At 39.5% G+C, this 23,266-nt stretch overlaps 1 protein-coding gene across 1 annotated transcript in view; it reads right to left on the reverse strand.

Moving 5' to 3' along the window:
- LOC121172496 (tomoregulin-1) overlaps positions 1-23,266 on the reverse strand; it is an 84,927-nt gene that overhangs the window by 29,168 nt on the left and 32,493 nt on the right. Inside the window, exons 3-6 of the mRNA XM_041004532.1 lie at positions 21,731-21,860; positions 17,622-17,648; positions 15,145-15,241; positions 597-745 (exon numbers count right to left, since the gene is read on the reverse strand). Of these exons, the coding sequence (XP_040860466.1) occupies positions 597-745; positions 15,145-15,241; positions 17,622-17,648; positions 21,731-21,860 (403 nt within the window). The remainder of the gene's footprint in view (positions 1-596; positions 746-15,144; positions 15,242-17,621; positions 17,649-21,730; positions 21,861-23,266) is intronic.

Below are 23,266 nucleotides of genomic sequence, written 5' to 3' on the forward strand. Positions count from 1 at the left end.
CTTGAAACTGGCAAGGAGAGAAGACTGAGAGCTAACTTTAGTGACTTGATATTTCTAGTAACAAGGAAAAACAAAAACTTTCAGGGGATCATGGTTTCTTAACTATAAGAAAGAGCAAGAAGGTCAAACATGCTTCAGTTGAAGGCAGCATTTTTTTCAATTTATTCTGTAACTTCACACCAAAATCTATGATTATATATATTATGTATGGAAAAAACTACACAGAGGTAATGTAAAAATAGATCACTATGCTGTATTTTTAAAACAAAAATAAATTTAGAAATAGATGGGAACACAGTTTTATTATAATTTAAATAAGCTAAGGATTAAATATCTATAATCATTGAAAACTTGAGATCACCTTGGAATTCTACGTATAGTAGTTACTATCTATACTTGTAACTAAATTAATGATCAAAAAGCATGTTTTATGTCTTGAGATGATAAAAATAAATGAAAAATATATTCAAATTAGTAACAGAAGAAATTATGACATTCATGGTAGCAACAGAAAGTAAACATTCAGAGATTTGCCAAATGAGATCACAGAAACAAAGCATTTAAGATGCATCCTAGATGGACAGAATAGTTTTTACCTTTGCAATAGCCAAGATGCCTTATGTCAATTTGTTCTTGCTTTATACACGATGCCTCTCGAACAAAACAAGGATTGTTATATGAACTCCCATCAGAAGCACACACGGGATTAAGACTGTATCCACTGCAATCAATATTACATACACACCTGTTGGGAAAGACAACAATTACTGACATCTTTATAATACTGTGGCAGCAAAAATAAAAGCAACTATTCCTATTTTTCTGCTTTCTGTAACAGCAGACAATGCATTGTTTTTTGTTTTTTTATTGGAAAGGCGGATATACAGAGAGGAGAGACAAAGAAGATCTTCCATCCAATGATTCACTCCCCAAGTGAGCGCAACGGCCAATGCTATGCCAGTCCAAAGCCAGGAGGCTCTTCCGGGTCTCCCACACAGGTGCAGGGTCCCAAAGCTTTGGGCCGTCCTCAACTGCTTCCCTGGCCACAGGCAGGGAGCTGGAAGGGAAGCGGGGCTGCTGGGATTAGAACCGGCGCCCATATGGGATCCCGGGCGTGCAAGGCGAGGACCTTAACCACTGCGCCATTGCGCCAGGCCAGACAATGCATTGTTTTAAGTCACTGAAGAAAGCTTAACAAAAGTGAACATTAAATTAAAATTTTCTTTCAAATGAGGACTTGGAGATAATTTTAGTTAGATATTATTCCAGGGGTTTCTCTAGAATTTTTTTTATCTAGATAAAATAATCAGGATCTGTTCAAACATCAACAGCATTAATGAAAAAGCAGAATTATGGGTCAAAGGTCATGAGTTTAAATTATAGTTCTATTAAATTACCAGATTCACTAATCCATATTTTTCTTCTAAATCAAAAACAGGTAATAACAACAACAACAACATACCTCAGCAAGTGGTTGGGAAAACAAAAATATTGTGAATGCTAAATATGTGGAATAGAAATGTTAAATGTATTCTCAAGCTACAAATCCTACTTTCAAGAGTATAGCAAAGGCCAAGAAAGCATAAGGCATGGTCGTGGCATTTCCCTAAGAAATAGTAAAATCTGAGAATGGGAAAATAAAAACAATTCAGAAAAAGACTCCCCTGTTTCCAGCCCCAAAACTCTCACCAAGAACAGCAGAAAATACTAGATAAATCACCCTCTTACATGTGTTTATAACCAGTAAGATAGCCAAGAATACTCGGGACAAAGCCAAATGAAACAGGAACTAAGGACAATTGAGCTCTCTTCGGCCTCTAATATTCACCTGAAAGGCATATACCAACCCAGGTAGATTCAAATATTAAACCTATGCCTTTGCAGGTCTCTAGGAACAGGGGACCACAACACCAAGCCCTCTACAGTGTTAAGGCAGGAGAGCCCAGTGGAGGGGAACCACAAAAAGCCACAGCCGTCAACATGAAGGTAAATAGGAATGAGTGGCCACCTTCCAAAGGGACAGTCTTAAAAAAGAAAATGGCTGCTCTGAGCTATGGAAGGAAAAAAATCACCTCCTGTGAGAATTTAAAGTCACAAGCCAACCCTCACATAGGTGATTACAAGCTAAAATACTACTTGGTTGTTCAGTTAATCATCAAGGCTGAGATTCATTTTAACAGGTTAAGAACTAGAAGGGGCCCAAGACAACTGATAGAAGAAAACACAACCTTTTCCAAAGAAACTCATCTTTCTCTCAGACCTCAATGATTTCTACAGATACGGCTCTGAGCAACTTGCTCACTCTTCTCTCTCAAATACACACACAGAAGAATCACACAGAATTTTCATGAATGTACACCATGACTATCAGCAGAAAAAAATAATTCAACAGACAGATTTCATAGCAGATTAGACTAAAGGAGATGCAGTGAAGTGGAGGAGTGGAGAGGTTGCATAAGCCATAGCCTCAAGAGAAAAGGACTGGATTATGAGACAAGAAAAACAGGATCAGAAATTATAATTAAAATTGGAATGATATTCCAAAGGGTTAAGAGGATGAAGCAGGCCAATATTCTCCAAAACTTCCCTTGGAATTTTCCAAAACTTAAAAACCCACAAAACTTTGAAGAAGCCCAAATGGTATTTGAAGAACGACCACCACCCCCCACCATAGGCCCCCTGCCGCCATCACCATCAATAGACTTTTGCAACAAAAAGGAGAATATTTTAAGTAAGCAGAAAGAAGACCAAGGTCACTGTTATTGTTTAGATGTCATTTGTCCCCTCAAAGGTTCGAGTGCTGGGAGCCTGCTTCCCAAGGTGGTAGTCTTAGGAGGGGTGACAGAACCTTTAAGAGGGGTCTCATTGAGAGGTCCTTGGGTCCCTGGAGGCACAAACCTGAGAAGAGAGGGGCTCTCCAGGAGTGTTTCTCTCCCAGGCAATCTGCTTTTGAAGCTTGAACCTGCCCATCCCACCTAAAATTTCTGCCACATATTAGGCTGGGATCCTGGGCAGGAGGTGGGGCACAGAGGGTACTGATGGCCTGTGGTGTCACCACAAAGTGTCTCCCACACAAAACAATCTTCAATCTCAGGGACCAGAACTTGGGGGTGTGTGTTCTGGCATCAGAGCACACAGTGCTTGCTGTGCCACCTGCCTCCTATGCAGAGGAGAGGATGAGGGCTAGATGTGCACAAATGATGAGTCAGCCTGCTCCTGTGAACAAATCAAGGCCTTCAGATGATGCTTCAAAAAAGACAAAAATATAATGGGGCCTTTGCTTTTGCAGACGTGTTTTTTCTACCTCTTCTCTCAATCCTCTCTGGAAACCATTAAAGGTGGAAGATCTCCATTTAGGCTGCCTCTAATATAATGATAGCAGACACTGATGTGGCCTACGGACCTAAGTATAGAAAGAAGCCTAACTCTTGATTTGTGCAGCCTGTGAGGTGATTGATGGATTCTGTCATCTCCACTCTGATGGAGGAGTGTTCACAATAAAGGGCAATAATATCAGGCTTTGGACTCAAGCTGGATGATTTTTCAATCTGCACAGGGGCAGCCTGGCATCGCCCAATGTCTAGGAAACAACAGAGCACAACCTTGCTTTTCTAGGGAGCGCTCTATCAGCAATTTGTCTCTTTCCAATTTTGTGCATGCTGATTTATGAACTTGCCTGCTGTAGAGGGCAATGACTTCTTGGAGTGGCAACAATAATACACACGACGTAGCACTAGCTGGGATTTTTCTGGCTAGTAAGATGGACCCATCAGATGATATAGGGAGAGATTTTCAAGCCCAGGACCTGCAAGTCCCATACCCCTAACTAGAGGGAAGTAGCTACAGAAGACAAAAAGAACCTACGTCCTTCAGTAACTCTTACGAATAAGGGTCAGAAATCTGAGCTGGGAATGAAATGGGACAGACAGGTAGCTGGCTTAGAGTCCCAGACTGGTAGCTATACATCCCCCGCCCTATGTAATACAGCCTAACTACCTGTCAATCAAATGACTCTTTCCCCAGGATGTATTTATTATCCCTCACCCGGGACTTGGAGGTGTATCATGTAACTACCCCCTTTTCCAGGCTCTTAAGAAGCCAGGCAGCAGGAAGGGGTGCCATCTCTCTTCCTGAAGACACAAGATGAAAGTAAAAAAAATCCCTCTCCCACATTTCCCCTCCCTGCCCATTCTATACCTGAACATGGCCTACCTTATAAAGAAACTTAACCCAAAAAATCAACAAAGCAAAAGCTGATGAAAAACTGTAATGACATATCTTTCTCAGTAACTTAGATAACCAAAGCAGATAAAGAGTAAAGCTGAAATCTTCATAGACAAAATTACTTGATGCCGAGACTTGCTTTAAAAACCTCCCAGAAAAAGTAAGGAGAAAGGATGAAACAAAGTTGGACTTTTTGAAGAGGAATGATGAGTACATGGGAGGCTTTGACTTTAAACTTTTCTCTTTCCCTTCTGTTTGAAGAGTTCCTTAATCCTTGATGAGTTAAAGATATAAATGTGAATGGCACAACTCTAGCAATTTAGAAGATCAAACAAAAAAACTGAATAAATTAAACTTTGAAATCAACAGTGTCCCATAAAAGGATTAAGAGAAGCTATGAACAAAAGGATAATTACAACTCATATAATCAATATAAAGAATAAGCACCCAGATATAAAACTGAGTTTATATATTTATATATATACATACACACATAAAATAAGTATATTATATTATATATCATATATATATATATGAAATAAGGGGCCGGCTAATAAGCACAGTAGGCTAACCCCTTACTGGGACGCCCATGTATCATCTTGAAATGCCTGAGGTTGAGACCCACCTTTCTTTCTGATCCCATTTCCTACTAAAGTGCCTGGGAGGCAGATGATGCATGAAGTATCTTTGTTCCTAACACCCGTGTGAGAGACCCAGAAGGAATTCCAGCTTCCAGGCATTGGCCTCACCCACCTACAGGCTAAAGCCCCTGCACACATTTCTGCAATAAGCCAACAGAACTTTCTTTCTGTCTGAATCTCTGTCTTTTAAATAAAAACTGAAAATAAACAAGATTTTTAAAAATATTCAAAATCAGCCAAAAGCTCAAACATATATTACACCAAGGGATTTATATCGTGATATCGCGAAGCTGTAAAGAACAGAAGACAGTGGTTTACACAAAACGCAGTGTGACACGTAGATGAGAGAAAAATGCAGCTGCAGACGGAAAAGAGGGACCCTGCAATGCTGAGAAAATTCTATTTCTTCGCATGGGAGGCAAGATTCACAAATGCTCATCTTATTTTTGAGCATTAAACCAAACATGCAAGTTTTTATACACTTTACAAAATATATGCTATAATTCATAATTTTAAAATCAAGCCACCACCCAAAAAACCCTCAAAATTCATAAGATTATTCACTAACACACGTTAAATATAATGTACTAAGAAAATTTAATTACTGGAAAACAAAAACCAGAGAGTGAGTTGGGAAGGGAACTAAGCTGAGAAGATGAGTTCAGATAAGAGCTTGGTTAAGAGAAGGGGACACAGATGAAAAGGGGCAAGAACATTCTATTGTGCGTGGGTGAAAACAAGGACACACATCTTTAGTCATGGTACCTCTGCATCTCAACAAACAACCCAGAGTGCCGTCACTGAAAAGCACTTGAGAAAGATGCCGATTTACATTCTTCTGGGCAACACAAGGCTCCCCTTGGTGCTATTTGTGACTTTGTTGTCTCATAGCTCTTGCCAGAGCTACTGTAATAAAGGACTACTTGATACCACCCCACCGTAGTACAATTCATGAAGAATAGGTTCTCCGGATTGAGCCCCATATCTGCATTCAGTAACTCTGATCACATTCCACCCACTGACTCTGATCCCTAGACCTGTGAATCTACATGTAATAAACCCAAACTATCATTCAGAATTTTTCTTTAAACATGCAAGCACAATCCTCATATTGCATGTCATTTTTTTTTTTGGTTGATCAGGAGATCTCCCAAGTTTTTCAACAACTGCCTCATTGTTGTAGTGCCCAAATTTGCCTCACCTTCCTGATCAGCCCTGTTTTGATATCGCATAATATGTGATGCAAAAAACAAAACAGACTGCAATACTGTGAAACTATTAAAATAATAACATTGAGCTTAAACTTACAGTCAGGACTGCATTAATGTTTCCAGTAGCAACCTTATAGTTTAAGTTCATGCTGAGATTCTTGCACTCCACGGTAAGACCACAGAACCTGCACTTCTCTTCATGGTTAGAGTTCTGAGTCCACTCATTCAGTTAGGAGGAAGTGGAAGAAGCCTAAGGACCTAAGTCCAGCAGGTTCTAAAGTGGGAGCAGAAAATGAGACTGGCACAGACTCCAAGATTTTCACCTTAACTTTTGGGCACCCAGCAGGTATCAGAGAGCTGACTGCTGTTAGAAGAGCTACAACACTGAAGGAAAATCCCAGGAGGATGGCAATGTACAAGAGGCAGAGGGCAATTTGTGCATCATCAAACAGGTTAACAGTTGATACCTCCTGTACTGACAGCCATCATTACCAAAGTGCCTCATCCTGTATCCTCCTTCTGCCCAAAAGACCCAGTTTAAACCTGGCCTGGAGACTTATCTGTACGTGGCTCTCTCTGACCAAAGATGATGAAGTACCTGCTCTCTTTCCCACATCCTGTGACCTGAATTCAGCACACTCAATTAGTTGATATACTCCCGAGAGCTGCAGAGAGGCAATATCAGTATTAACAGAGAAGATCATTTCTGTCTGTCATTTACACATTACACACCTGTCTGATACTTCCCAACTCCATGACTCTGAGACTCAATGCCATGGCCATTGGATTTTTGAAAAGGGAACCCTGCAAGCTCTTCAGACAGTGCATCATCTTCTGCAAGCCTTCATTCAATAGTGCCACAACAATGCTTTTTTTTCCCCTCCAAGGCTAAGTTCACATTTGGCATTAAAAATACAGCAATATTCTGCTTGATACCATAGCTGTTAGCCATTAGATATGTAGACGATTTCTAATTAGTATCCCTTAAATTATACATATGCATTTCGCTTGTTTTTACTTTGTCTTGCTGATTTCTGTATGGGCTCAGTTTTGCGTAAGGTTGGGTATTTCAAGGTAGGTACCAGTGTAGGTCTTTTGTGAATGAGTAGCAGTCAACACTAGGGCTTTAATATTCACTTAAAGCTGCTTAAAGGACTTTTTTTTTTATTTGAGAGACAAAGAGAGATCTTCCCTCTGCTACTTTACTCCCCAAATGGGTCTCTCACATGGACGGCAGGGACCCAAGTACTTGAATCATTCTAATGCTACTCCTCAGGGTGTGCATTAGCAGGAAGCTGAATCAGAAATTAAGTCTTCAAGACACTTGAATCAGACAGTCCGACAGATGATGTGGGTGTCTCAAGTGGTAACTTAAATAAACACTGTGCCATGTACCAACTCCTGTGTATGTTTTATGCAATGTAAATTTTATCATAAAAACTTTAAATAAGGTACAGAACTGTGTGTGTATAGCACGCTGTCAATCGTTTTCAAAGAGAAAAAAGAAGGAACACCTGTATGTATTTGCTTGCATAAAATACCACTGAGAGACTGAACAAGAAACAGATCACAGGGATTGCCTCTAGAGAAGACAATCGAGTGGCTGGGAACAGTGGTGGGAGGGAGACTTTTCACTGTGCAGCCTTCTAAAGCTTTTGAATTCCAAACACTGTGAATTTCAAAAGCATGAATGCATATAGAAATAAATGAATAAATAAAATGACTTATGTGATTTACCTTTGTGATTGTAGCAAATCACAACTCCACATCTTTAACACTGCTGAGAGAATCAAGGAAAATTTGTACAAAACTCTTCAAGATAATATATCAAACATTGTGCACTTCTGAAAGGTATTATTATTGTTATTATTACTGAAAAACATCCATCCGTTCACTTTCTTATTCTACTTAGAAACTGCCATTTCTTCTCAACACAGTAAGTTTATTTAGAAGTTAGAAAAAATGCTAGCTTAAACTAAATTCATGCAAACTTACTCAAACTTAAGAAATACCTAATCAAACCCAATACTAGTATTACACACACATATTAAATCATAACAATCCTCTAAACCATTCTAACTGAATCTGAAGCCCTAGTGTTGACTGCCACTTATTCACAAAAGACTGAGCCTGGTACCTAGCTTAAAATACCCAACCTTAAGGAAAACCCAGCCCATACAGACACCAGCAAGCCAAAGTTCCTGGCCTCAGATTTTTTTAAGACTGCGGTAGAACACAGAGTCCAATCACCTAACTCACACGAGTTGTGGAAGAGAATAAGGTAGGCTTCCAAGAAGAGGTGGTGACGTCTGACCTAGATCAAGCTTTATCTAGGGCTCCAAGGAGGAGACGGAATTAAACAAGCAGATAGACAGGGATGGGATTCCAGAAAGAGGAAGGAACAGAGAGAGAGTGAACAAGAAAGTGTCAGAGTAATAATACATTTGAAAAGCTGCAAGAAGTTGCAGGAATACTGGAGTTTTGTGCTTTAAAAGCAAACCTCTTGCAGCAGGGATTTAGCCTAGTGATAACCATGCCCATATTCTGTGTTCTAGGCCACCCTCCAGAAGACCCGGATGGAATTCCAAGCTCCCAGGCTTTCACCTGTACACAGATTTGACCACTTAGGCATTTGGGGAGTGAAGCACCAGGTAGGAGAATTCTCATTCTCGCTCTCTTTCTTTATCTCTCTATCTCAAAACAAAACAAAACAAGAAAACATGGAAAAAGAAACCTTCACTGTCAACTGTCAAACATGATCCTTGCTGACAAAGGAATCTGCCTTTGGGTCTGCCCGATGCAGAGGGATGAGCTGCACTCAGGAAGCCTGTACCTGGATTAGAAGGCCATTTAAGTCCCAAATGCTCTGCTTCTGATCCAGCTTTTTGCTAGAGAATCCTGGAAGGCCAATGATTGCTCAAGGGGTTGGGCTGCTACTACCCACATGGGAGGCACGGGTGGAGTTCCAGGCTTCTGGCTTCAGCCTGGCCCAGCTCTGGCTGTTGCAAGTGAGCCAGTGGATGCAAAATCTCTTTCCCTTCCCGGCCTCTCAATCTCTCTTGGACACCCTTGTCTTTTTCTTTTTTTTTTTTTTTAAAAAAAAGATCTTTCCATAATGTTGTATAATGATCTGTTTATTTTTATTGGAAAGTCAGATACACAGAGAGGAGGAGAGACAGAGTGAGAAAGCTCTTCCGTCCGTCCAACGATTCACTCCCCAAGTGACCACAACGGCCGATGCTATGCCGATCCGAAGCCAGGAGCCAGGAACTTCTTCTAGGTCTCCCACACCGGTGCAAGGACCCAAGGCTTTGGGCTGTCCTCGACTGCTTTCCCAGGCCACAAGCAGGGAGCTGGATGGGAAGTGGAGCTGCCGTAATTAAAACCGGCGCCCATATGGGATCCCAGCATGTTCAAGGCGAGGACTTTAGCCGCTAGGCCACGCCGCCAGGCCCAGTCACCCCTGTGTTTTAAGTAGCTAAAAATTAAGCATCTTTAAAAAATGATAAAAGGAGACTGCTACTGCTAACACCTAGATTATACTTTAGATAGAACAATGATTAATTTTTGTTTGTTCCTTGTTTTCAAAAGAAAATAACTGGGAGTTGGCACTGTGATGTATCAGCTAATAACACTGCAGTGCTAGCATCCCAAAGTATGACGTCCACTCCTGAGCTGCACAATGGCTAGGGTGGGACACTGAAACCCCCTTTAACATGGAACCTTAACTGTCCACCTCCAGGTGCAGGTGTGAGGTAAGCAGTAATGAATGCAACCATCAGAACCCAGGTACAGCACAAGAAACCAATGCAGACACACAGCAGGCTTCAGGAAGTAAGGAGCAAAAGCCTCCCGAAGCACAAATAAGGTAAAATCAATGAACAAAAACAACCACTGAGCAGGCAAGAGAGAGAAGATACACACAATACATAAAATAAATGCACCTCAATCAGCAGAAGAACCCATATACTTAATATGTAGAACTTATCCTTGCATTAGATATAGTTCCCCCCCAAGTGTAATAAATCCTATTCCAGGAAAGCAAATTACAAGCTGGGAGGCATCTACAGTCAGACTCATTGACAAGGCATGTTGGTACATACAGCAGCTAAAAACCTGATAAGGGAGAAGAAAAAAGTATTCGTATTTTTCTTAGTGATTTATTTTTCTTTATTTGAAAGGTACAATTACAGAAAGACAAAGAAACCATCTGCTGGTTAATTTCCCAGATGGCCAAAATTGTTGCAGCTGGGCATTGCTGAAGCCAGGAGATTAGAATTCTATCCAGGTCTCCCACACGGCTGGCAAGGGTCCAAGAACTTGAGCCATCTTTGCTGCATTCCCAGGTGCATTAGCAGTTAGCTGGATTGGAAGCAGGGCAGCTGGGACTTGCTTGCCCTAGCATTCTGATGTGGGATACTGGCATTGTAGGCAGCAGCTTAACTTGCACCACTTGGCCAGTCTTAAAAAATTATAGTTTGTACAGATTTATTAATTTACTTGAAAAAAGAATTACAGACAGAGAAAAGAAAGAGAAAGAAAGGTCTTCCACCCAGTGGGTCTCTCCCTAAATGACTGCAACAGCCAGAGCTGGACCAATTCAAAGAAAGAAGCCAAAAGCTTCCTCCAGGTCTCCACAGCAGGTGTAGGGGATCCAAGCACTTGAGCCACCTTCCACTAGGTTCTCAGGCGCATTCTCGGGGAGCTGGACTGGAAGCAAAACAACCAGGACTCAAACAAGGGCTCAAACGGAATGTCAGGTAGCAGCTTCACCTAGTACCCCACAACACTGCCCCACCCCCCCAAAAAATCATTTTTAAAAATCAAATATAAGAACACAAAGCAGAATGGAATGTTAAGTGCACTGGTGAAGAAAACCACTCACATCAGTGATTTGAACGAACACCATGTTTGTATCTCATGATGCCCAAGACCTGTGCAAAAGATCTCTGCTTAGGAAGCATGTGGTCCCTTTCTTAGTTCCCTGTTCCCTGTGGGGTCTGGATAAACCTTCCTATCCCACCTATCAGACAGAAATCACAAGAACTGGGGCAGAGGGAAAGTATCTAAACAAGCTCTGAAAATCCTGACAGTTTATGATACCTAGCATTGAGATGGTACTAAAAACACATTATTTATATATATATATATATAGAGAGAGAGAGAGAGAGAGAGAGAGAGAGAGAGAGAGAATGAAGCATGTAATATATCTTAGTCCATTTCATTTTACATGGCTATGTAAAAAAAATAACCACTTCTCTACAAACAGAAAATTAACTTACATAGTACCAATTTATGCCCTCCTCAAAAATGTCACATCTTTAAATAATGTAACTCTTAGTAAGAGAAACAGATTTACAGAAAGATTTCAGCTGCTCTTTGGAAACCACATCAGTTATAAAGCATTTCTCCTGACAGGAAAGACATTTCCAAATGAGCAAAGATAAAATATTTCTAAATGAATACTCATACTTGAAAATACAGCAAGAAATATATATGCAACTATTACAGTTACAGTCTGGAGGGCTACTTTCAGCGCTCCAGGTCATAATCGCCGGCGGATTATGAAGTCAACTTAGTGGGTCACTACCAAAAACATTTTTTAAAGGAGGATGTAAAATATGAGTTTATTACATAACAGGTACCAGTGCTGTGCGTGTATGAACACGAGCACTGGGTGAGTAATTGGGTGTCTCTCGGGGAATGTAGTCATAAAGGTCAGAAAATCTCTGGGAAGAAAACCCACTGAAGCAGCCAGTTGGTTTCTAGACGCCAACTAAGGACTAACGGAAAGACTTTAAAAGCAGATGGTGATCACAGTGACCGGGAAATAAATTAAGGAAGTAAAGAAACCAGCTGTGACCACTCTGAAAAAGAAACTAATAAAGTGATTTCTCAAAGCAATCATCATGCAGTAGCAATACTTTTAGTGGGAAAAGAATAATATCAGTAGAATACTTTAAGTGGGAAAAAATTAACAACACCCCTTTTAATAATGTAAAAAAAATTATTTACAGAGGCAGGTGGTAAGAAAAGCAATGTAATGGGACTTGGGAGAATTGACATCAAACATTCTAGACAAGAAAACAGATAGTAACAGCCCATTTTTAACACACTGTTCCTGATGGATTTTACAGAACTTTGGCCATGAGCTAAGTACTTGGTTTATAACTGAGAGCTTTCATTTTCAGGAACAGCTTATCTTTTCATATGAAATTTATACAGTACCTTAGTAGTGAATTTTTATATAACAATCAGGGTTTTGTTGCTGGCCTATTTCTGATGTCTGAGCTTTCATACCCAAAAGGTCTAGGTGACCAGGTAAAAACTCCTCTTTGACAAGTACACTGTTGTCTAAGTGCAAATGGTATACAGCAAGTGCCTCATGGGCATAAACTTATATTGGTACCATGGCTCATTTAAAAGTCAAAAATAAGCAAACAATAACAGTGAGATAGGTTTATACTGCGAAAACAGCTCCAATCAACAATAAGCATTGTATAGGCCAAAAGAAAAGATATTCTCAAAATTTCCTTTTGTCCCTGTCCACACGGGGATCCATAGTGTAACAGACCCTCCCCTGTCCTGTAACCACTTCCTTACACTTGGAGCACACAACTGGAAGAGGGTTGCACTCTCTCAGATACACTGACACACTATTCATTTAGTATACATCATAGAGATTCTCTAATTAAAAATAAGCTACATATTATTTGACGAGCAGAGCATTCAAATAACGATGTCGTATTTGAGAATCACCTCTGGGATTATATGGAATCTTTCTCACTTCTAAGCAAAACACCTGTACCTCTTCCCATTTAAGCATGGAAAATAATAGCAAAAAAATATGTAAAATATATCCAAAGAGACATACCATCACAAGGAATAAAAACAGGCCCAACTAATCAAGCACTGACAGCTTTTTGACTCTGAACACTCTTACAAAACTATCCCAAGGAAAATTCTTTCTGCCTTTCAAATAAATGAAATTAATTTTAAAATTGTAAGAACTAAATTGTCTACACACATGCACATATACATGCATACATGGTCTCTCATCAGGCCACATCATAGTACAAGATGAGAGGAAGAGGTGGCGTGATATATCCATTCCGTGTCCTTTCTGTAAGTTCGCATGGCCTAGAATCCTCTCTTATTGTAAAGAATGGCCAATATCTACTTTGGAAAACATGTTCTCCAAATCAAACCACTCTGACTAAAGCAGGTGGACACAGGAAAATGCAAATGATGATATGCAGAAAGAGAATAAATTCAGCTGTTGCAGCAATTTTTACTGAACCTGATTGTCTTTTGACAATGTTATCTACCTCGGAAAAAACACAACACATAAACTATCAGGTACTTGAGTCTGCCACTTATTATCCAAAAGGTGATTTTATGACATGATTCTAAAAATGAAGTAATTTTAATTTGTAAACGTCACTTGGGGCATTAATTTGGATTAGGTTATATTGTTATTTACTTAAAAAAAAAAAGGCCCCAATGTGCCTTTACAGGCTGAATAACATAGGAACTGGGAAATGAATACAAAAATCTTAATGAGTAAGGAAGAGTACAATTCTCTATATGATAAATGTGTTAAATATGTGTTAAGACCAACAGAAGACATGGAGAAAATCCATTTATGTTATCACGTCCTAAAGTCAGCAATAAAGCTTTACACAAAACAGCAGCACCACAGAAAAATAATAAAGGATAAGACCAGGAACAGAGTGTATCAGTAAAAGAAAAAGGCAATCATAACCGTGCTGATAAATGTCTCTGTTGTGACTATTATATCAAAGAACACCACTTCTCACAGACAGTGAATGGGAAATTGGACAGACACTGCTGAAAACTCAAAACTCACCTTAAAAGGCTGAACATGAGAGGAAAAAAACGTTATCGGCCTCTACAGGTAAAACTGCTATAAATGCTTTTAAATAATTACTGAATTTCATAGGCATAAAGACAAAGACCTCTACAGCATAGAGGTCCTAACTGTTGATCTAAACACAGCTATCTAGAAACAATTTTAAATTACACATTTGCTGACTGCATCCAAACAAATATTTCTGGGTTTTTTTTAATATGAAATATATTCTGAAACATTTTTAAGTATAGCTGCAAGAAGAAAAAAAAAACTGTTGGATCTAGCATTGTGGCGTAACAAGTAAAGCCACTGCCTGCAATCCTGGCATTCCCAATGGCCTAGGAAAAGCAACGGAAGATGATGCAAGGGCTTGAGCTCCTGCTACCCAACTGGTAAACCCGAAGAAGCTCCAGTCTTCTGTCTGGTCTAGCCCCAGGCGCTGCGGCCAGCTAAGGAGGTGAACCAGCAGATAGAAGAGTTCGCTTTCTCTCCTCCTCCTCTCTCTCTCACACTTTTAAACAAATAAACAAATCTAAAAAATAATAAGCTAGAGCAGACACTGTGGCACAGAGGTTTCCACCCACAGCACCAGCATTCTGACTGTTCCACTTCTGATCCAGTTCCCCGATGATGTCCTAAGAAAGCCATAGGGGATCAGCCAAGGCCTTGAACCTCTGCACCTGTGTGGGAGACCTGGAAAAAGCTCCTGGCTCCCAGCTTCAGATTGGTCCAGCTCCAGCTGTTGATGACACCTGCAGAGTGAACCAGTGGATGGAAGATCTTTCTCTGTCTCTCCTCTCTAACTCTACCTTTCAAATTAAAATAAAACAAACCCTTAAAAAATAATGAAATAAAATAAGCAGTTTAGTACAGAATCAAAGTACAACTGTAAAATAAATCAAAATAAAAGCATAGGCTAATATAATTAATGCCTGGTATAAAAACAGAAAATTATCAAGGAGAAAAATGTACAGGTAAAACAAACAAATTATATAAATGAAATCGCATTCTAAAACAGTAACATTTATTTAAATGCCACAGTCATATCAACCGAAGAAAATTCAATGTACTTACGCACAAAAAAATACAGAAAGCTCACCCTAAATGTACCAGACTCAGGCAAACGATAGTTTTCTATAAGCTTGTCAATGATGAACCTCTGCACAAGTTTATACCTCCCCTTCCATCCACTCACCCAACATTTTCTGCATCTTCATCACATTCGGCTTTGTATTTGCAGGGTCCGCACTTCGAGTGTTTTCTGTGAGCTTCTGCCCCAGACCCTTCCTCTTCTGTTAGGAAAGACAAGAGAAATTTGCAACTGAGAATGGGGATTCTGTATCGATCAGCTTCATGTTTTCAGTAAGTACCATCAACTTTCTGGGGAAAATATGCCAAGCTTCTGAGAACAGTCACTTCAACAATCTATTAATGCCAGAACCCAAAGATGCTGCCAATACTGAATACAGCATATTCTTTAAGGAAAAATAATTGTTGCTAGTAAAAATAATGCAATGAACTAAGAACCTTGGAACAGGATGGAATTTTAAACAATTATTTTAAAAATTAATTCTGGGGCCCGGCGCGATAACATAGAGGTTAAGGTCTTCGCTATGAATGCGCTAGGATCCCATATGAGCGCTGGTTCTAGTCCTGGCAGCTCCACTTCCCATCCAGCTCCCTGCTTGTGGCCTGGGAAAGCAGTCGAGGATGGCCCAGGGTTTTCGGGCCCTGCACCTGTGTGGGAGACCTGGAAGAGGCTTCTGGCTTCAGATTGGCTCAGCTCCAACGACTGCGGCCGCTTGGGAAGTGAATCATCAGACAGAAATCTTCCTCTCTGTCTCTCCTCCTCTCAGTATATCTGCCTTTCCAGTAAAAATAAATAAATCTTTTAAAAAACATATAAAAATTAATTCTGCCCATAAGAAATATAACACTGAGTAAGAGAGAGGAAGGAACAGATTTAATCCTATGAGTTCCATCTTACTGGAACAAGACTGAATAATGCCTGTTGGTAAAAGCTTTTTGACTATCACCTTTCCTCACATGGTTGCATAGCTGCCTTTCTAATGACATCAAAACAAATTCCAGAGTTAATTTATAAAATTTATAAATTTTATAAATTTATAAAAAGGGGGCCTCTTACAAAGGATTTACCCCCTCTTTTCTACTTGACCACTTAACATAATCCGAAATACCCAAATGCAGAAGAGTATGGGTTTCCCATGACCTATGAATCAAAAGCAGTATACCTCACAGGTCCCCAACTTGCACTCCATATCTAGATCTGTGGGTATCAGCTAGACTGGACCTTACTCTAAGAAACTCAACCTGGGCAGGGAGATCATTTCTGGGGCCAATTTAAGCAATTTGTTTACTCAAGGAATTTCCCAATGCTGTCTGGTAAAGACAACTTATTCACGGGGTGCCAATCAGTGAAGAAGGCAATAGGAACGAAATGCACAGCTCTACCACACCTTCGGGGTAATCTATTCTCCAGTCCGCCATTGTTCTAACTCACGAATTCTCCCAAACAGATGCCAGGGATCCTAACACTAATCGTGAATAATTGTGGCACCAAAAAAAGCCAGCATTTACAGATGAGCTGAACAAACAACTACGCCTTTCTAATTCATGCTCCCAAATAAAACTGTCAATTTACATCCTGAGGGCAAGACTACTAGATTACCAAAGCAAATCACACCAGTCAACTCTTACAGATTCCTAAATGCATATGTGACCAATGGGGCTAAGCCCCAACGTCCCTTACATTCCTCTCTAGCTAAGACCCAGAATTTACGATTTGAGGCTTCATTCATGATTACAAACTTCTGCTCAAACATATCCATTTAAAACTAGATTCTTTGATGATTTTCTTTTTAGCTGACATGGTCATCCTTAAACAACTTCTTTGTGAAAATTCTACTCTCCAGCTGACCTTCAAAGGTGCTTCCAACTCTAAAGTTTTAAAATTATAAATGCTAGAAGGAGGGTACAGGAGGCTGAGGGTACAGTTTTCCGTGGTGGTGACGGGAACGTAATTCTAACTTGCTTTTGCACAAACATTGTTTTAACAGAATGAGTGTTCTTGGCCACAGTGGTCCTACATCATGTATCCTTTCAGTATCTCAAACATCAGATAATCACTAAGAATCATAACTTCATTAGGTCATGAAATAGATTAGTCATTCTCAACTCTGATCATCTACACTTTGCCATAAGCTAATACCAGATTAAATTTTTTAACTATCAAAAATAACTCACAGATTTATAGAGCAAAAAAATTTTTTTTAATAAAGCAGGAAAGATTTAAAGAATTATGGAGTTCTTCAACCTTGAAATTTTCACACAATGAAAACCTTGCAAGGAAGGGATGGGGAGAGTTACAAACACTCTAGTTCAAATTAAAATCAGTTTGGAGACTGGCCTAAGGAGAAGTCATCTGGTGTAGCCTCAGTTAAGTAGGCGCTACATTTTCCCCTTACTTTGAGAATAAACCTTTAGTGAAAGATGTCTAAAAACAAAGAACACCTAAAACAGACAAGCTAGGGATGACGGCCACGCAGTGATGAATCTGCCACTCTGTGAATATACATAACTTAATGATTGTACACAATCTCAAAATTGTTTTTAAAAAAAGTGGGAAAAAGACCTTTAATATTTAAAACTTACCTCCTTCTCCAGATCCTGAGCCATTATCTGAGAAGAAAAACAACAAATATGAATATTTCCCCTGAAAAAACTTCACCTTCTCAAATAGTAAAATTCATATGAAAAACAAAGCTGTAATATGCATCATCATTATAGATTTTTTTCTTCATAACTTTAATATCTACTGACTTATTCATATAAACTATTTCATTATAGCTTTCTTGAAATTTATATTACTTAGATTCATAATCGCCTATAACTCAAACAGCTTTATAGTCTAGTCAAGAAATATCCGGGAAGCTTGTGGAGTAAAGACCAATAAATATTATAAATGGCTAAGTAAAAAGAATTTATTTTAACTCCCTCATTTAAAAGGTAAAAGAAATTTTAATTTTATTCAAGAGTTAGAGGAATAATGATTAAGCTGCTTTCATTACAAAGTCAGAAAAGGAGCTTTGAGTCTTACCTTAAAATCTTCTTTATAAAATCTGATAAAGATCAAAGACCAAAAGGTAAGAAAGCCCCAAGGTTTTGGTAGGAAAAGAACCTTAGATTTGAGTTTTTCATATTACTAATGAAATTAACTTCCCAGAAGAAACCAAAATCAGAAGGAATTCTCAAAAAGAAGTTGGCCTAAAATGTAATTAATGTAAAACATTTATTTTACAATTCTAAAAGAATCATAGCACAAAATATGTTAAACAGACAGTGATGCTACAATATCATCAGGACAGAGCAGGTAGGAAAATAAGACAGGCACACAGGCCAGGGGAAGAACTTGACACATCATCCAGCTCTTCCCGCATCTGGAGCACCTACTCCAGTTCTTCAAGTTCTCCAGTGTAGAGCTCTACACACAATTACGCCGCTCCTTTCCCGTCAGACTCCTTCACAGTTTCAGTAGAAACAGGAACTACTAATAAAAAGATATACATATTGCATGTAGCAGCAACTGCAAACTCTTCATAGACTTTTATGAGAACCCTAAAATCATATGCAATTTTGATTAACCATAAAATGACATTTCACTGACAATAGGAAAAACCAGTGTGACGTGGCGGGGAAAGGCAGCAAGCAAAGCACTCAATACACACCAAATTTTTCTTAGGAAAACATTCCTTCCTTCTATCCCACATATACTGAGTACATATTATGTGCCAGGCACCATGGTAAACACTAGTATAAAATACTAAATAAGATGCATTCCTAAGGCAAACACACTCCAACCTTTCCTTCAACCCATATCCAATTTTAACATGAATAGCTCACATTTCCTTTTGCATATGTGATTCTGAAGAAAATTAAATACTATAACTACTCTGATAATGGGGTAGATTTTTTCCAAAATATTTTATTTTGTAGGTCATACTCACACTTTCCCCAGTTCATAAAACCCTATCCTGAACTCTGATGTGCTTCCCTTGGCAGAACAAGCTGCATTCCTATTGAGAAATCGCTGATCTGATTAGAGGCAGACAAGTGAAATACAGTATATGTTCACACACAAGGCATGAAAAAAGTCTCCTAATGTCACAAAAAAGATATTTCAAAGGATAAAAGCCTGAAAACCCAATCTTAAAGCATAAAAGGGCAGTTCACAAGTAAGCAAAAGACAGTATTTCCAACTCACAGAATTGGATGTATATTGAGATCAAATGGCACCAAAACCTTGGCCCATTCAGCAAACAACAAAATCAATAAAGCACTCCACTGCTTAGGTCATTCAAACTTTAACAACCCCAGGAGATGATATCTACTTTATGATCATGGAAAAACTGGGGCTCAGAGAAATAAATAAGAATTGGGATTCCTTCAAAGTCGGACCTTCTAACTCTAGTGCAATGCTCTTTCCAACCTACCAACCAGCATTGCGGCATGAGCAGGTAGAGTTGCCGCAGCCTGCAACACAGCAATCCTATGTGGGCACTGGTTGTGTCCTGTCTACTTGAAAATCCTGCTTCCTGCTCATCAGCCTGGGAAGGCAGCAGAGGCTGGTACAAGTCCTTTAGCCCCTACACCCACATGTAAGACCCAGAAGAAGCTTGTGGATTTTGCAGCCATTTGGGGAGTTTATCAGCAAATGAAAGACTTTTTTTTTCTCTCTCTCTAACTTTGCCTCTCAAACTCTTTAAAAATTCACTAGTAAAGCACTTGGTTCCTTAAGCAAGCACATGCTCTTCATGAATGATGCATAAATTAATCTGGGATTGGAAAGAACCCCTTCTCTTTAGTTTCTATACCAAGTATGTGAAATATAACATAGAGAAGTATGTAAGAACCACACCACATGGTAGTCTAATAGTCTTAAGAACATATAAGCGTCTAATTTTTAATGTGCAGTAAATATTCATCCTTGCCCCAAAAGAGGTCTGTCTTGGTCCTCAGCTTCAGGAAGATGATCTAAGTCATGCCCAGCAGCAGTGTTTTCATTAGGGGAAGAATGTTGACCACAAAAGGATTTAGAATAGAGACAGCCACATATCGTTGCCTCAGGGTAGGCTTACAACACTAGAGAGACCAATCATACAATCAGAGTTGGGATTTTAAGTCATATGATATTGGCAGAACCAGGATTAGAAATAAATACACGGACATTTATTCGGTATGGGATCAAGCATGGTGACACTTGCGTTAAGTAACCACTCAGGATGCCTGCATTCCATTGTCAGGTTTAGGTTTGCATTCTGGCTACTTCACTTCCAAACCACCCGCCTGCTAATTCATCCTGAGAGGCAGCAGATGATGGCTTTCAAGGACGGAAAACCTGATTTCTACTAAGAGCCATTTGGATGTTATTAACATCATCCACAGGCTACACACAATTATCAATCTAATTATCATCAGTTTGCCCTAGGCTTACTGAATTTTGAGTCCTGCCTGAGGTTGCCTTGGTAGGTACAGACCAAATAATTCTGCAAGCCTTATACTGCCTGTGGGCTGAATGTTCTCCATCTCTGATTAATGGCATGGGCCTCTGCTACCACAAGTGGGACCGGGATGGAGTTTTCAAGATCTTGGCTTCAACCTAGCCATCCCTGGCTATTGTGAGAATTTGCGGGGGGGCGGGGAATAAACCAAAGATGGAAGATTATCTCTTTCCCTGTTTTCTGTCTATCTCTCTCCTTCTCTGATATTATGCCAAGCAGATGAAAATAAACATCTTTAAAAGAGATACTTATGCAATTGAATCCCAATAAAAACTCAGATCTCAAAGGCTCAGGTGAGCTTTCCTAGTGAGCAGTAATCCAGATGTACTGTTCACACACCATGACCAGGAGGAGGTAATCCCATCCGTGACTGGTGATGATGCATGGATATCTGGAGATCATCACAAACTCCATGACTAGGTGGCTCCTAGAATCCACTGTATTCATCTCTCCAGCTGGCTGTCTCTAACATGTATGCTTTCCCATAATGAACCATAACCTGGATACCTTGTGGCAGACCACCTAACCCTGAGAGGCGGTCTGGAGATACCTCCTGAACTCAAGTGCCAGCAGTAAGGGCAGCCTTGGGCACCATTCCCTCTAACTTGAGAGTTGGTTCTGTAGTCTTCAGCTCTAGTAAGAGGGAGAACTTTTAGCACCACAAAATTCAAATATAGGGAAAGAAAGGAAATGGAAATCAAGCAGGAATAGCCTCCACTAATCCCCATTCAGTAATTTTATCTGCATCCCTACCCTCCGAATGCAAATCACAAAACTTACCAACTAACAGCAAAGCTTCCAAAAATCAATCATTATCAATTCAAGAACTTAAGGGAAGAAAATGCAAGCAGCTGGGGTGGAGGTGAGGCAAGCAGGCAAGCAGTAGCAGGTAGCAGGGAGAACAGAAGAGCTTGGGAAGAAACACAACCTAAAATGCTACCAAAGACTTTCTGCAGATATTCTTGACCACATTCCTCTCCACACCGCAACAGTTCATAATGCATCGCCTGTCATTTCCTACCCCAGATCTTATCCTGCCTAATGTTTAAACCCAAGGTTAGAAAGACAACAGTAAACAACAGTGAAAGACTCTAAGTCCTCCACATAATCATCACCAACCCAAGCAGCAGTTCAGGCCACATGTCCCACTCCTAACTGGAAAGCTCCTTTCAGAAAAACGTTTGTCTGGAATATCATACATACCGGAGTAGCACGGTCCTCTGGCCACTACTGTTATCTCTTTCTGGTGCTTACAAGCAGCTCTTCTAAGAAAACACTCATTTTGGTAAGTGTCCCCATTTGATCCACACACAGGAATATAATTTGTATGGCACTGTAAAAGGAAAAATAAATAAATGAATAAAGAAATAAATTGGAAAAAAAGAAATTTCACATCTAGGCATGAATATTCACTTTATTTCACATTCATGAATAAAATAACAGTATTAAGACACAGTTCCACTACTGCATAGCTTGTTCTTTCATTTGGTTTAAAAAAGGGAATTATTCTACTTCTTCACACCTTGTTTTCACAGGCGTAACAGAAATAACACCAACTATCCATTAACAATAAGAATGAAAGTCCCTGCTTAATTTTCTCACTAAAATAACCCATTGACATAAAAGGAAATTCCTGATACGGTTTTCTTTTTTAAAAAAAGATTTATTTATTTTTATTGGAAAGGCAGATATACAGAGAAAAGGAGAGACAGGAACACTTTCCGTCTACTGGGTCACTCCCCAAGCGGCTGCAAAGGCCAGAGCTGAGCTGATTTGAAGCCAGGAGCTAGGAGCTTCTTCCAGGTCTTCCAAGCTGGTACAGGGTCCCAAGACTTGGGGCCATCCTCTACTGCTTTCCAAGGCCACAGACAGGGAGCAGGATGGGAAGTGGTACAGCCAGGACATGAACTTGCACCCATATGGGATCCCGGTACACACAAGGTGAGAACTTTGGCTGCAAGGCTATCATGCCAGGTCCCCTGGTTAGGTTTGTAAAGACTGTTACTTAGGTACTGTCACTGTCATGAAAATTCATTCATTCAATACCTCTAAGATAAACACTATTGAAAATACAAATAAATGTAAGTTCTATTTCAGAGACTGTGAATCTGGTAAGAGTCCTAAATATAATAAAAGCCAATACTGCAAAAACTATATCATATACCAATCAATACCATAGGCAGTAAGTACATTACCTATTATCTATTATTACAATCTACAGTATAGGAATAAACATAGTGTCTATCACCCAGCATTGTAAACTGGAGTATTTAAGAAAAGCCTGATGGGAGTATGAATCAGGATGTGAACAATATGTAAAATACATGAAGAAGAAACAGGCAATACAGATTTCAGAACTGATACATTTAAAACTCTTTAAAGTTTCTACTGGTAAAAAATATATCACAAATGACTCAAGGTTTAAAATCCAGGGAACATGTTACAACAAAAGGAAAAAAACTATATTTATAGCTCAATTTAGAAAAAGGTCTAAAATAAATTCCAAGAAATCCATTCATATCACTTGCCTTCATGTTTGGTAATTTCCATGCTCATGATTTCCCATTTTTCTTTAATGGTCAGGCTTACTTGATGAAGCACTTATAAATGACATGCTACCACAGGCAAGGCACTAGTAAAAACAGCTCATTTGCTTTATATCATCAACACAAACCTACACTAATTTTATTAAAGAAGCTTTTCCATATTCCTCCAGTTTTTCAGGGATCACAAAGTCCT

The sequence above is a fragment of the Ochotona curzoniae genome, unplaced genomic scaffold, assembly GCF_017591425.1.
Source record: "Ochotona curzoniae isolate NIBS_2020 unplaced genomic scaffold, NIBS_Ocur_1.0 scaffold_3208, whole genome shotgun sequence".
In the NCBI taxonomy this organism is placed as follows: Eukaryota; Metazoa; Chordata; class Mammalia; order Lagomorpha; family Ochotonidae; genus Ochotona; species Ochotona curzoniae.